This window comes from Caretta caretta, chromosome 10, assembly GCF_965140235.1.
Source record: "Caretta caretta isolate rCarCar2 chromosome 10, rCarCar1.hap1, whole genome shotgun sequence".
NCBI classification, from domain to species: domain Eukaryota; kingdom Metazoa; phylum Chordata; order Testudines; family Cheloniidae; genus Caretta; species Caretta caretta.
The window spans coordinates 73,402-89,796 of NC_134215.1; the positions used below are offsets into that span (position 1 = coordinate 73,402).

Genomic DNA, 16,395 nt, shown 5'->3' on the forward strand with positions numbered 1-16,395 from the left:
TGAGCAATTCCAGGCTGGGACCTTGCAGGGAGGAGAACTAGTGAGACTTCCTGTTGTACCAGGTTGCAAACAGGTCTATCTGGAGAGACCCCACTGCTGGAAAACATTCCTCACGATTTCCAGGCAAAGGGATCACTTGGGATGACAGAAGAAAGACCTTCTGAGGTTATCTGCTAGCTCATTCTGTACCCCCCCCCCAAGGTGAGAAGCCTTGAGGTGGACTGAGTGGGCTATGCAGAAGTCCAACAGCTGAATTGCCTCTTAGAGGGTGGGAAGAGCGAGCCCCTCTCTGCCTGTTGAGATAGAATATGTCTGCAGTGTTGTCCGTAAGAACCAACATGCTCTTGCCTGTAATGGGAAGCAGGAACACCTGACAGGCCAGGTGAACTGCCCTGAGCTCTCTGACATTGCTGTGTAGTAAGAGCTCTTCTGGAGATCAAAGACCTTGAATTCTGAGGGTCCAGGGTGAGCTCCCCAGCCTAGTGCTGATGCGTCTGAGCCAGGGATATTGATGGTTGGGACCATGAAAAGGGGACACTCGCACAAATAGTAAGCGAATCTAGCCACCAGTTGAGGGAGGTGTGGACCAGGGAAGCTACTGTAAGAACCAAGACCAGACGGTGGCAGTTTGGTGAGTACACCAAGGCCAGACGTGCCTCGAGGGGTCTGAGATGCAGTCTTGTGTGCTGCACTATGTACATACATGAGGCCATATGACCCAAAAGTCTCTGACCATTTCAGGCTGTTGTAATCAGGTTGGGAGGTCCTTGAGGTGTACTATCAGGGGCATGATTGTTTGAAACTGACCTTCTGGGAGGAAGGCTCTGACCTAGGGTGACCAGCTAGCAACTGTGAAAAAAAGGGATGTGGGTGAGGGGTAATAGGAGCCTATATAAGAAAAAGTCCCAAAAAATGGGACTGTCCCTATAAAAACAGGACATCTGGTTACCCTACTCTGGCCTGCAGAGTCCAGTACCACTCCAATAAACTCTATCCTTTGTCCAGAGTGAGGGTAGATCTCTGTACACGTATTAGCAGGCCTAGGACCTTGAATGTTGACTGGATGATGTGGATGCTGGACTTCACCCGAGCCCTGGACTGACTTGTGACTAGCCAGTTGTCCAGAAACAGGTAGACTTGTACCCCCAGTCTCCTCGAGAAGGCAGTCACTACCGCCATGGTTTTGTAAACACCTGCAAAGTTGCCAAGCCGAATGGGAGTACTGCAAATTGGTAGTGCGTGTGGTTCACAACGAACCTGAGAAACCTTTTGTGGCCTTGGCAGATCGATATATGAAAGTAGGCGTCTCCTAAATCGAGGGTGGCATCCCAGTTCCTGGGATACAGGGCGAAAATAACGGAAGCCTGGGAGACTTGCAGAATTTTAATTTCTTGAGGTAGTTGTTGAGCTGGCGCAGGTCTAGAATAGGTCTGAGCCCACCCTTGGCTTTCAGGTTTAGGAAATAACGGGAGTATAACCCCTTCCCCCTTACATTCTGTGGAACCTCTTCCATGGATCCCACCCGAAGGAAAGATTGAACCTCCTGGGCTAGAAATTGCTTGCCAGAGGGGTCTCTGAAGAGGGACGGGGAGACAGGGTGTGAAGGAGGGATAGAAATTAATGGAAGGAGGGATAGAAATGAACTGAAGGGTATATCTAACTTCCACTGTGTTCAGCGCGCAACGTTCTGGGGTGATACGGACCACACACTGATGAAGTGGGACAGGTGATCCACAAATAAAAGGGAAACAGAATCCAGAAACATGGGAACTAGTACAACATCCTTGTGCATCCCATCAAAAGGTCTGCTTGGAACCTTCTGGGTGTCTGCGTGAGGCAGACATATGTAGATGGGGATGGTCTATGCCAAAAGCCCCTGCTTCTTTTCCTCTGTGGGTCTTGATGGGCTGGCAGGGCCAGAGTACCAGGAGAACTGCTGAGGTCTGCAGTGCTTCCTTGAAGTCACCTGTCTGGTGACCAAGGAGGTGCGGTTCCCACTGGTGCTGGAGAACGAGGAACCCTGCATTGGGGCCAGCATGGTCGGTTTCCCCTTAAACAATACCACTGTGCCCAGTTCCAAACAGTAACTGGGGGCCAAATGCTTCCTCCTGCACATTGACACTGATACCACCAACTCCTGTGTGCTGATGACACGCAAACGCTGGTACCATGCTGTCCCTCAGGCGCTGATAGTCCATTCAGTACTGAACTCAACAGTACCTGTATAAGGGCCAGAATCAATGGTGCTGACTGCTGCAGTATCAAAGCAGAGGAGTGGCTTGGGTTGGGTTGGGTTGCACTCTGCTCTGCTCCCCATGCCTGGCCTTCTTTGGTGTCGGGAAATATCCCCTCTCAGCTGGCTGCTTCTTGTGCCTCTTCCTCAGCAAGGGGCATGGCAAATGGTGCCAGACTCCTGCACAGCAGGTGGAGCACTCCTCACTGACACCAAGGTGCTTGCAGCCAAGGTGCTCAGCTTGGAGGAAGGTCTCAGTGCAGCCTCCATAAGCAGACACTTTAACCTGGCCTCCCAGTCCCACTTTGTAAGGGTTTTGAAGTCCCTGCAAATCTGGCAGCAGCCCTGGATGTGAGCCACGCCCAAGCACTTCAGGCAGCTAGACTGCGCATCGCTGAAGGGCATAGTTTTGTTGCAGGAGGCACAGGGCTTGAAGCCTGATGACCGAAGCATGGGGTACACAAGAAACTCCGCTAACAAAGATATACAAACTATAGTAACTGACTAGAACTAATTAACTATGTACAACTACTAACCAAAAACAATATAAAAAAAACGAAAGACCACTGAAAAAGCTTGCCATAGGAGAACAGTTCCAGCAACATTCACAGGTGGTAAGAAAGAACTGAGGGGACATGGGGTCAGCTGGGCCCTTTATACTGTCACCATGATACTGCAGCAACTGAAGGTGCCTGAGACATCCCAATGGGTACCACTGAGGGAAAAATGTCCAGTAACTGTGCTGGGTGTACGCACACACCTACAGTGGAATGCACATGTGCAATGACTCGAAGGAGAATTAAGAGTTCCAAGACATATGGTTGCCTCCTCGGCCCCTCTACCACACTCTGAAGCTGGGGACCCTTGCAGGTTTCCCCCAATCACAAACACACATGAAGATAGGGGATTCCTCGCTCTCCTCCTACCTCACCCTGGTACACACACACACACACACACACACACACATTACTCCTGAGAGCATTCTGCGCCAAAAATTAAAAATTCTGTGCCAAAAAAGTAAAATTTTTGCACACAGTATTTTAAAATTCTGCAAAATTCTGCAACTTTTATTTGTCAAATAAATGTGGAGGAACCAGCATGGCATTAGGGAGCACAGGCCACTGGCTGCACTGAGGTGGGAGATCACTCTGCAGCTCCCCCTGGGACATGGACTCAGCAGTGAGGCTGCACCCAGCCCTGACACAGCACAAGGACCGGGCCTGCCCCAGAAACACCCCAGTGCCTTGCCTCTCCATGCCAGGTGCACCAGGTGTGGGCAAGCAGGCTCAGCCTAGCGGGATCCAAGTATGGAGGGGCTTAGTGTGGGGGGGATCCAGGTGTGGGTTGAGAGGGTTCTGTGTGGGGCCATCTGGCTGCAGGCAGCTCAGTGGGGGATCCAGGTGTGGAGGGGATCTGGATGCACAGGGGCTTCTTGGGGTTTTTTGGATGCAACAGTAATGGGATGCTGCAGCAGGGTCCAGGTGAAGGTGGCTGGGGCTCAGTGAAGGGCGAGGTGTCTGGGTATGGGGGGGGGGGACAAAGCTCAGCGGGGGGGGTTCGTGTGGGATGATAGAGCTCGGCAAGGTGTGAGTGTGAGGGGCTCAGTGGAGGATCCAGATGCTGGGGGAGTGGAGCTCAGTGGGGTGGTGATCCAGGAGCAGCTGGTTGGGGCTCGGTGGGGTGGGGATCCAGGCGCAAGTGGCTCATCAGGGTGGCCCAGGTGCAGGGGTAGAGGGGCTCCTCAGGAGGGTTCTGGGTGCATGGGGGAGTGAGGCTTGGCAGGAGGGTCTGGATATGAGGGGGTCTGGATGCACAGTGGTTGGGGAGCAGCTCCCCGTAGTGATCCCTCCCCTTGCAACTGAGAAGCGATGGGTGCAGGAAAAGGCGAGGGGTTGTGTTTGCAGAGCTTCCTGCAGCTGGGGGAGAAATCTGGGGTGGTCTGACCCAGCCCCGGATGCCGTGCAAGGGAAGAGGAAGTCCTGTCCTCCTCAGCCCAGCCAGGACTAGCAGCTGAGCCCGGCACACAGTAGGAGCGACCAGCCAGGTCTTCCCCAGTCCCGCCCCTGCCCTACAGTGATTTAACTCTCTGCCAGCTGCCATGGGTACCCAAAACATTCTGCTGGGAAAGGGTGCATGACTGCTTTTGCAGCTTCCCTTTGCTTCCCCATCAGAAAGTCATTTTTCTGCAGGGAAGCAAAGAAATCTATGGGGACATAAATTCTGTGCATGCGCAGAATTCCCCGAGGAGTAACGTCTAAGTACACATGCACATGGCTACTCATCCATCACTCCAAGACACACACATACATGGCAGGGTGGCTCCTCATTTCTTCTCTCCTTGTCTTCTCTGACACACACAGATGGGGAGCTCACTGTCCCCTGCAGACACACATCTACAGTTGTGCATTTCCTTGTTTTCTTCCCCCTCTACAAGGCTAACCCTAATCATACCTTCAATTCCCCAACCCTAGGAAATACCTGAACAGAACAGAAAACAGATCAAAAAGTAAAATCCAAGAGATTGAGGGCATGAGATCATTTTTTTCATTTGCAGCAGATTCTTATTTATGCAATAGTATTTCATACATTCTGTTGCATTTACAAAGAGGTTAAATAATTTTTAAAAAATTTACAGGAAAGAATGTTAAGAATGAGCTAAGTATTGCTATTTCTATATATATTTGTGGCAAATGGCCAATGCTATTGTGGTGGGTCCCGTGCTTTTTTTTGGTGTGGTGCGTCAGGGTGTTGCCCCTGCCCCTATTCTTGGGCTCTGCTAGTACCCTGGAGGGGGAGAGATGGGAAGCAGGGAAGGGACCCAGGTTGGGGTCCAGATCCGTCCCCTACTCCTGTTCCAGCCCCTTCAGCTTCACAGGCTTCTTACTCCTGGGGCAGGATTTCTCTCTGTCTTCTGTACTGGGGGAGTCCCTCTTCCATGCCTGGGCAAGGTCTCCCTTCCCCTGGTACTCTGATTCTCTGGTCAACACCACTACGCCTCCAAACTACAGGTCAGCTCTCCTTCCTCTCTCTTGTCTGACTGAAGCAGGGGTTTTTATTAGGTCTCGGGTAGGGCCTTAATTGGCTCCAGGTGCTCTAATTAGCCTGCAGTAACCTCTCCTTAGTCCACAGGGAATAAGGCTCTGATCATCCTGGGGCTTATATACCTCCCATCAATCACTCTCCTGTTGACCTCTGGCCCTACTGTATCACATATTGTATAATTGTGTTTATAGCTATTGTACATTGCAAACATCAATCAAGATAAAATATTAAAATTAGTGCCAACCATGTAAAGATGTCTCATGAGGAAAACTGTAATTGAGCCATGATCAGAGTTAACCTAACTGCCAAGCATTCTAAACTATAGATGTGTAGAAAATATGACTATAAAACACACTTGAAAGCCACCTCACACACACAGGAGGATATTTCAAACACACTGCTCAGCTGAATTCAGGGTCTCCAACAACTATATACTTTCATCCACAATTGACTCTTCTGCCCCCCTTTCTGACCCGCAGCCTTAGCTCACTCTTCCAAACTGGTTTCTCCATTCCCACACTGCTGGATATCTCTGGAGAAAATCTGGAGACAATGCAGGTTTGTTCCTCTCCTCAATCAGCACATATTCTTTGCCAAGAAAATTTACTTCTTCCTCCCTGGTGAAGTCCTCACTCTTACAATCATAGGCACTTCTCCACTTTGGACCCTTTCCTCACAGCCCCTTCCTCACATTCCGCCCATTGCTGCTTAGGGTCTCACACATTAATGCATAGAGAAAACTAGAACGGTCTTGCCTTAGTTTCCTACCATGTGCCTTTCTTTTCCCCTTCAGCTCTGTCTGAGTTTGAAGTGTTACCCTCTTCTAGTCTCCAGCTCAATCTCCTTTCTTGTTGCCAACCCATCCTGTCTCCTTATCTCTCCCTAATCCTCCCATTCACTCTCTTGCACGTTCCCAACTACATTAAGCAAACTTTGTTCCCTCCAGCCTCCAGCTTTGACCCCACCTGCCTCTCCAACTACCAACCTCATCGTCTTCTCTTTCTCTCCTATCTCCTTGAGTGCATTGTCTTCTCTTAAAGCTTAAACATCTGTCCACTCTCGTCTTGATCCCATACAATGTGGCTCCCTCTCCCCCTCATTTAAACACTTTTGCCAAGGCTTTAGACTACGTACCTTTCTAAATCTTCTACCACTTCATGACCCCTCCTTCAATGTATGTTTAAGTGGCCCCTCCTTCTCTCAGCTGCTGTTCTCCAGACATTTGTCCTTATTTTCTTCTGTTCTTAGGACCCTGTGACAAAGTTCCTCTTCTATCTTGCTGGGTCCTGTGCTTATTGGCAGATTTGCTCATCTCAGAGATTCACAACAGCCCTCAGTTTGGCCACTTTTGCTGGTGGCTCAAACCTGCCGTTCACTCAGCTAACCTCATCACTGGCCAGCATGGGGAAAGGAAGGAGAACAATCCCCACAGTCTCTGCTGACCCACCTAGTGGGTTGGGGAATAGGACAGGGACCTTCCCCTCTGGTGGGACCCACAGTCCAGGTCACCTCCTCTTGTATCAAATAGAGAGTTGAAGGGGATGGGGGGAACCCAGGCCCTCCCTCTACTCCAGATTCCAGCCCAGGGCCCTGTGGATTGCAGCTGTCTACAGTGTCTCCTGTAACAACTGTGTGACAGCTACAACTCCCTGGGCTACTTCCCCATGGCCTTCTCCCAACTCCTTCTTTATCCTCACCACAGGACCTTCCTCCTGGTGTCTGATAGCACTTGTACTCTTCAGTACACCTTCTCACTTTCAGCTTCTTGCACATCTCTTGCTCCCAGCTCTTCACACACACCTCACTAACTGAAGTGAGGTCCTTTTTAAAAACTAGGTGCCCTGATTAGTCTGCCTGTCCTAATTGATTCTGGGAGCTTCTTAATTGGTGCCAGGAGTTCTAACTAGCCAGCCTTAATTGGTTCCAGCAACTTCCTGATTGTTCTGGAACAGCCCATTAGCTTACTCAGGGAAAAGGGACCTGCTTAATCTGGGGCTAATATATCTATCTTTATCACTCTCCTGTAGCCATCTGGCCTGACCCTGTCACAGACCCTTATCAATTTTTCCACCTGAGCTCTCCCCTTGATATGGTCTCACATCTCCACCTGGATGCCCCCACTGCTAGCAGAAATTCAGATTGCTCAGAAGTAACCACCTCTTCTTCCCTTCTAAATCCTCCCTCCACACTCTCCTATCTCCATGACTGTTGATGACTCCATCAGTCTTCTAGTTCCACAGGTGTGAAAGTTGGCTGAATTTTCAACTCTCATATAGATGTAGTACGATCTCTAATTCCAGCTGGTTTTAGCTCCACAATAACTCCAAAATCTGCCCTCTCCCCCTTATCACCAAGGCTCTTGTCCAGATCCTGTCTTTGTGCCAAGACTACTTATCCATTCCAAAATTCAATTAATCCAAAACTCTGTTGTGAAAATCCTCTTCCTTACACAAGCAATGACCATATAACCCTCTAAAAATCCCTTCACTGGCTCTAGATCATAACCCAAAACAAATCATGGGTTTTCTCCTTACTACCTCCAAGGTCCTCAATAACCTAGTTGCCTCTCCCTATTTATCTGCCCTTCTCTCCTTTTGATCCCACAACAACTTCTGTGTTCAGCCCAAACTTCTCATTCATTCCATGTCTCCCGCTCTCAAATCCTACTTCCCCAAGAAGTCTCATAAAATTACACAGTCCCATCAGTTTAAAAGACAAAACAACCAAACCAAAACCTGTGTAACCTTCCAGACACATATTATTGATCACATTGCTTCAGTTTTCCTCCTCCTCTTCCAACACTCCCCACAGTGTCCTCCATCTATTGTGCTCTTTTTAGACTGTACTAATTCCAGACACATGTTTGGTGCTAGGTAAGTAATTAACAACAAAGGACATATATATAATGCTCTTTCACTGACCATACCTGCTTATTGTCTTGTTCACTTATTTTCTGATAATTGTCGGCTGGCAGGCTTTTCTGTTTCACCTGGAAAAAAGAAAAACCTCAGTCAAATATCAGCTTAATGAATGGATATTAATATAAATACTTAGTGCAGGGCCAGCAGCAGCTATGTCCTACTATCTGGAACAATCTGATCACAACTCTGCCATTTCAATCCTATAGAGAGAGTTAAGCCCTAGCTGTCTTGGATATGGTCCCTGCCTTAGCTGTTCCTAACACTGGGAGAGAGCATGTGAAATTTCATCTGTCAAACAGATTCTGCCACCTGCTTTCTGGCCTCCAGCTTGACTGAATACCACAGGAAGCAAAAACAACATCAAAGAAATTCCATAGCCACATAGAAGTCCATGTTGTCATGGGCTTCTTCCAGAGGAGTTAAGCAGGCCAGCAGCAGGTGTTAAGGAACTGGAGACTTGGGCAGGCTGAGGCTACAGGGATAGAATGCTGTGGGGAAGAGGGGCAAAAGGATTCAAGTCAGTGGAAGAGTGGGGAGGAATTGAACAGGCAAGGTCAAAGTTGTAGATTCCAAGGCCAGAAGGAACCAATGTGGTCATCTAGTATGACCTCCTGTGTAACACAGGCCATAATTTCCCCAAAATAATTCCTAGAGCATCACTTTTAGAAAAACATCCAATATTGAATTAAAAATGGTCAGTGATGGAGAATCCACAACAATCCTTGGTAAACTGTTCCAGAGTTTAATTACTCTCAGATTTAACAATGTATTACTTCCTGTCTGAATTTGTATAGCTTCAACTTCCAGTCATTAAATTGTGTTATAACTTTCTCTGCTAGTCTGAAGAGACTATTGTTAAATATTTGCACCCTAGGTAGATATTTACAGATTGTAATCAAGTTGCCCCTTAACCTTCTCTTTGTTAAGCTAAATAGATTGAACTCTGAGTCTATCACTGTAAAATATGTTTTCTAATCCTTTATCATTCTCATGGCTTTCTCTGAATCTTCTCTAATTTATAGCATCCTTCTTGAATTGTGAGCACCAAAATGGGACACTATATCCCAGAAGTGGTCTCACCAGTGCCAAATACAGAGGTAAAATAACCTCCCTATTCCTACTCGAGATTCCCCTGTTTATGCATCCCAGGATTGCATTAGCTCCTTTGGCCACAGTGTCATATTTAGAGCTCACATTCAGCTGATTATCCATGAATACTCCCATATCTTTTTCACGGTCACCGCTTCCCAGGACAGAGTTCCCCATTCTGTAAATTCTAATGTATTGAAAGTGATAGAAAGGCAAAGCAGAGCAATGGAGAATAGAGATAGATGGCTGATGTAGGAGATGAGGTGGTGATCAGAAAGAACTCAGAAATCAACAGAACTGATGGAGCATTGTTTAGTAAACACAAAGTTGAGCAAATGGCTTTTTTGGTGAATCACAGAGCTGATCTAGGATTGAAGGTCAAGAGGTGGTGAGGGAAAGGAGAAGGAATGCTAACCCTGTTTGTTATTTCAAAGTAACAAAGACTATGCAGAAACCCATGGTAGACATCACATATCTGAACAAGCTTAACATATAATCAAATGGGTTTCGTTGCTGGAGAGTGGGTTTCTTATGTGTATTTGATAAATGACAGCTCTACAGCTGGATAACCTTCTATCAACAATGACATTTCCTTTGTTATGAGTTTTTCCACTGTTAACCTGTTCCATTCCTGACAATGTTTCATGTAAGAAACAAAGCATCTTTCTCCTAAGTAAAACTTCATTTGTTTTAAATAAGTTGGCCTGCTGGATACTTACATTGCAAATCACTTAGGTCAAGGTTGTGCACTGAGCAACAATGTGTACTTTGATGGTAGAATGTGTTGGTAGGAGGCAGTACTCAACAGCCCTGGGGCTCACTTCCAGTTTACATCTTATGTTCCTAAAAAGCTCATGCTTCAGGGTTTCAGCCAACCACCTGGAGAGTTAGGAAGGGATTTCTGCTCCCCTTCTTTCCCTCACATTTTTTAAAAAATCTCCTTCAGTTGAAGCATCAGGGATGGCTATAGTTGAAGACGGGACATCACACAGGGAGGGCTGGGGCTCTGAGGCAACACCAAACATTCTCTCTCCCAGGTGCTTAGCTGGCTAGCTCTTGCTCTCATCTCAGGTTATAATTGATCACTGTATGTGGGGTTGGGAAGGAATTTCCCCTCATGTCAAACTGGCAGTGACTATGGGGGTTTTTCGCCTTCCTCTAGAGCCTGTGGGTACAGATCACTTGCCGGAATTATCTAGGTATATATCAATCTTTTCCCTACCATTATGGGAGCCTCAAGCACTGGTGCACCTCAGTCCCTCCTATTCTCTGCCTGTGGCACATAATTATTTAGTCTCCTGGGCTCACTGGAGCCTATGCTCAAATAAATTTGTTAGTCTCTAAGGTGCCACAAGTACTCCTTTTCTTTTTACGAATACAGACTAACACGGCTGCTACTCTGAAACCTATGTATAGTAGAGCAGATCTAATTTCTGCTGAAGTCAATGAGTGTCTTTCCATTGATTTTAATAGAAGCAGGATCAAGCCTCCAATGAGTAATATTTTGTAGTCAAATGTGAGTCCTTGATAGGTTGGTAGGAAGTTCTCCATTAAGTAAAAACCCAAAACTGAATGCTTTAAAGCCTATAAGGCAACTTGTGCATTAATCTAATGGTGTAACAAATCAGATACTACATTGAGCGAACGATAAACATCTACATAAACATGTGCTTTAACTGCATCTAACACATTTGCGTGTTAACTTTTTAACCAACTGAGGACTTCATAAATGGAAAAATTCCAAAAATTCTAAAATCTAGAATAAATTAAAAAAACAAAAACAACTTAAACTGAATATATCTGAAGAATATATTTAGGTCTGTTTTAAAGATAAAATGGGTTTGGAAAATATTTCCGCTCTTACATTTGGAACTGTACTCTTTAAACATTTTAACGCTTTTACAAGACAAGCTGCTAAGTTCTAAAGCATGTGTTAGCAAAAATGCCATCTCAAAGCACCAGGGGGGTGGGTGGGGTGTTAAGAAATCAAAATGCACTTTAAAGAGTTGAGGGAAATACAAGAAAGGTTTTCTGCAGACTCTAATTTTATCTATCTCAAGATTTTATTTGTATTTCTAGTATTTACATACCTGATCCTCTCGTTCAAAACCTGGTGCTTTTGGGTAGCTAGAATTTGGTGAAGAAACACCTGATGTGCTACACTCGGAACACAAAGCACCATTTGCTAATGATCTTTGCCTACAAAGGGGTCCAATAGGCGATAATGAGCTACAGCTACCAGAGCTTGACATTACTGTTGGACTTGAGGCACAGGAAATCTGTAGGAGAGAGAAAATAGGATCTGTCCAATATGCTCTACTCTATTCCATTTTTAAATGGTTACTTAAATAACCATATACCTACTTATACAAATACATACACACATGCATATGCGTGTTTAAATGGCAAAACCTATGTTAATGCAACATTATTTTTCAAAGTTGGAAAATTCAAAGTAATGGTTCCAAAGGCAAACATTCACACTATGCACAATTAACCTGTGGAACTCATTGCCACAGAATGGTGTGATGGCCAGAGTATAACTGAGGTGAATAAAGAACTAGACAAGTTCATGGAGGCTAGGTCCATCCATGGCTATCAACCAAGATGGTCAGGAATACAATACCATGTTTGGGGTGATGCTAAACCTCTGACTGCCAGAAGCCAGGAGGAGAAGATAGGATTGGAACTCTCCAAAATTGTCCTGTTTTGCGTACTACCCCCAAGTCTGACCCAATATGGCAGTTCTCACGTTCCTATAGACCAGGGGTGGGCAAACTTTTTGGTCTGAGAGCCATATCTGGGTATGGAAATTGCATGGTAGGCCATGAATGCTCAGGAAATTAACAATTCAGAGATATGCAAAGGGGGGGGCTCTATAAGGGATGTTACTGAAGTAGGGGCAGGGGTACTCATGGGGTGAGTTGCGGGGGGCAGTGCTCTACAGGGGCACTACTGGGGACTCCTAGGGGCCCTGCTGGCAGTGATACCAAGGGGGCCGTACCAGGTCCGCTAGCTGGGACAAGTGAGGTCCCTGGGCAGTTTCGAGAGTCTGGAGGGTGGTATCCTGGGATGCTGCTGGGCTTGATTATTGGCTAGTTTGGGCGGAGGCTGATGCAAGGAGGCTGGCACTTCGGGGATTGGGCTCAGAGCCATGTAGGGGCAGGGTTCCAATCCCGGAAACAGCGGGCTAAAGTCTGGGTAAGCGGTGTTGGTCATGCCTGCGCAGTGTGGCTCTGCGTGCAGGAAGATGGTGCTTAAGGAGTTGTGAGTCAGGAACTGGGGAGCACCGGGCAGGCGGAGTGGGGCAAGCCCCTGATTCTGCTCCACAGTGGGAGCTCGAGGGCCGGATTAAAAGGTCTGATGGGCCGGATGTAGCCTGTAGGCTACCCACCCCTGACATAGACCAAAGCCTCCACTGGTGAAAATCAAAAGACTCAATTAAAATCAATGATCTAGCTGAAGTTCTGGCCCTACAATTCTGCCTTTTTTGGTGAAAAATTCAGCCCAGACATTTCTCTATCTGGAAAATGAACAGATGAGACTATGAACCAATTTCAGCCCTGTCATATGCAGATACAACTCCCACTGAAGTCAATGTTACAACTACTATCATAACCCTAACTGTATTTCTTTAAACAGTAATTCAAAACTCATATAGTAGGAGCAAACTCAATCCTACTGAGACTCCACTGACTTCAACAGAATTGTGTTTGCTTACACTAGGGTTGAATTTGGTCCTATGTGGTTCTTTGAATATGTATAGAAAAACAGTCTCAGAGGGATAATTGCACTCAGTGCATATTTGTTTCCAAAAAAAAAAAAAAGAACATTATCGTCTTGCAATATACAGATGTCTACTCCTTCACGACTATTTTCCCAACTACTTGCTTGTTTTAAAAAAAAAAAAAAAAAAGAAGACACATAGTAAACATTCCTTGTTGAGGAAGACGTATGCCAAGTCTGAATTCTTAAAATGACATTGCTTGAAGTAGCTCACTGCAAAAAAAGGATATGTAATTTGTCAAATTAATCAATGCCTATTTTCAGTACTCAGGAAAGTTGGAAAACAACCTCATGAAATTTAAATAAACTATCACAAAAATTTTACTATTAGCATAAGAACAAGTACAAGACATTTAATTCCTAATGGTAATTTTTCTAGAAAGTTAAAAACTCCTTAAAACAAGGGTTTCAAATGGAAGTGTACCCTCAACCATAACTGTAGCAATGCTTTATTTTTAATCTTACCAAAACACATGGACTCTTAAGAAACTGACTATTCAGTCAACAACATTATTTTTATAACAAAGTAAATGCAAAAAAGTAGCGTGAATCCAATTATATTTTATTTTGGCTAATGGACATTACTTTTTATACACGTGCACTAACAAATTAGCATGATGGTTTAGGTAAAACACACTACACACTGGAGCAGGGACACACTCTCCTCCTCTTTAATATTTTGAAAACATTAAGATAAATATTTAATAAAGTCTATGCAAGTGATGGAAGACATGAAAGTGATGATGGTAAAGTTATCCAGACATGAAAGATGCGTTGGTCTTATGTACTATTTAATAACTATTCTTGTGTATAACTCCCTTATAAACAACAAATCATGCCAAACATACATGACAGCTTTTTGTGGGATATATTTACAAAAGCTACTGGAGGAAAATAAAAATGGTAAACGTAGCTTTTGATAGAGTATCTTATTTGAAAAATTAATTAAAATTGAGGGATAAAAAAATTTAATGTGGACTGAAAACTGGCTGAAGAATTGCAAACAAATGGTAAAAATAAACAGTGATATATCACAACCTGAGGGGCAGCAGTCCACCAGGCACTGGGAGAACTGCCGTAAGCACCAGTCTTATTTGACATCTTCAGTAAGGACCAGAAAGATGATGAATAAAGAGCATGTTAATGAAATCTACTGCAAGTACTAACTTGAGAGGGAGCTGAGAACACAAGGGAAGATGAAAATGATACCAAGGGATATAGTGTTGTAAAAAAACATGGGAAGACTCCATGTACAGACTGTCACCTTTCTGTGTCAGAGAAGGTGAGGGAATGCTATATGTGGCGCTGCCCTGTTCCCCCACCCACATATGACCCTGCAGAGAATCTCCACAGGGTCTAGGAATCCATGCACAGAGTAAGAATAGGGGGTAAGGATGACCACACCTCAGCCTTGTCATTAACCTGCTCAAAAGCTAATGTAGCTTTGCGTCTGCAATAATTTTTTTGCTGCCCCTCTGCCCCTTCCCAGCTGTGAGTCCACCTTTTCACTGAAATTTTAGAGCACACACCAGCAAAGGAAGCTCTTGCAACTCAGCTCCATGATATCTCTAATGCCCATGTACCTAAGGGGGAACTAGGAAGCCACAGAGCTACAAGAGGAGTCTGCATAAATGGATCTGGCCTCCTGTAATCCCCTGCAAACCAAGTATTTTGAGGGAAAACCTCATTAGTCCCAATGTGTTTGTTTGTTTAACTTCTTTGTAAAGCACCATGTGAACATATGGTGCTATATAAATTCTGAACAACCACAACCACCACCATCAATCACCACAGGCAAAATCATGAAATCCTTATTCAAGATTTATTCAGGCAAAACTCCTATTGAAATCAATAAGTAACGATGTCATGATCTGGCTATGATGTTAATGTTACAGCATCCAATCATTATTCCTTCAGATGCCACTTCTTGTAACCCCAAGAAGTTTCTTTTCTAAGGCTGCCCTTGTACAAAGACAGTATTGTTTACATTTGTTATATCCTTGAGCTTTAACATGTTAACATTTTTGTATAACAGTAAGTGAGAAATTGGAAAAATTAAGGATGACTGTCTCAGGAAAAGAAGTGGGCTGTTCTCAAGTAGTTCTGTAGTTTATAAATGTGTGGTACAGTATTCAGTCCAACCTTAAAAGACTGTAAAAACAACTGAGGGTAACTTGATTATAATTCGCAAAAAGAAAAGGAGTACTTGTGGCACCTTAGAGACTAACCAATTTATTTGAGCATGAGCTTTCGTGAGCTCAAATAAATTGGTTAGTCTCTAAGGTGCCACAAGTACTCCTTTTCTTTTTGCGAATACAGACTAACACGGCTGTTCCTCTGAAACTTGATTATAATTAAGGCTCTGTGTTTGTCACGAAGATCACAGAAGTCATGGATTTTGTGACTTTCTGTGATTTTTACAGAGGCCCGTGGGGCTGGCCCAGGAGCCTCCTGAGCAGCTCGGGCAGCCCCTGGGCCAGTCACACCCTCTGCTGCTGGGCCAGTCTTGGGTCCCCCCCATGGCAAGAGTTTGGGTGAGGGGGGCTCAGGGCTGGGGATTGGGGTGCAGGGCGGTGCTTACCTGGGGGGGGCTCCCCGGAAGGGTGACAGGAACTTCCCTCCCTCAGCTCCTAGCTCCAACTGCTGCCTCCGCAGTTACCAGCCAATGGGAGCTGCAGAACCAGGGCTTGGGGCAGAGTGGAGACAGCACATAGAGCTAGGAGCTGGAGGTTGCCGCTTGCCAGGAGCCGGGGTGCGCCCCCCGTCTGAGCACCCGAGGCACACCCACGAGCCACCTCCCCCCCCCCAAGTTTTAGTTGGGGGCATATAGTAAAAAGTCATGGAAAGGTCACAAGCTGTGAATTTTTGTTTACTGCCTGTGTCCTGTCCACGACTTTTACTAAAAATACCTGTGACTAAAACAGCCTTAATTATAATCTCAAAAGTACCTATATACAGGGGGGGAAATTCTGATAGAGGGCTGTTTTATCAAGCAGACAAAGGTATAACAAGAGACAATGGCTGGAAGCTGAAGCTAGACAAATTCAGGTTGCCAATAAAGCACCCATTTTTAAACTGAGGTTAATTAAGCATTGACCAATTTACCTAGGATGTCATGGATTCTCCATAACTTGAATTCTTTAAATCAAGGCTGGATGTCTTTCTAAAAGATATGCTGTAGTTCAACCAGAAGTTAAGGGATTAATGTGGGAATTACTGGATGAAATTCTATGGCTGTGTTACACAGATCAGATTGGATCATCATAATGCTTCCTCCCTTATGAATGGTGGCACAAACACACCTACACCTATAAATATTCAGAG

General features: G+C 45.3%; 1 protein-coding gene across 3 annotated transcripts in view; it reads right to left on the reverse strand.

The window, feature by feature from the left end:
* The window catches only part of UNKL (unk like zinc finger), a 150,218-nt gene that overhangs the window by 53,851 nt on the left and 79,972 nt on the right, over window positions 1–16,395 (reverse strand). For all 3 annotated transcript variants that reach the window (XM_075133340.1, XM_048867915.2, XM_048867910.2), the window contains 2 exons: window positions 11,376–11,564; window positions 8,202–8,264 (listed from right to left, as the gene is read on the reverse strand). In XM_075133340.1, the coding sequence (XP_074989441.1) occupies window positions 8,202–8,264; window positions 11,376–11,564 (252 nt within the window). The remainder of the gene's footprint in view (window positions 1–8,201; window positions 8,265–11,375; window positions 11,565–16,395) is intronic.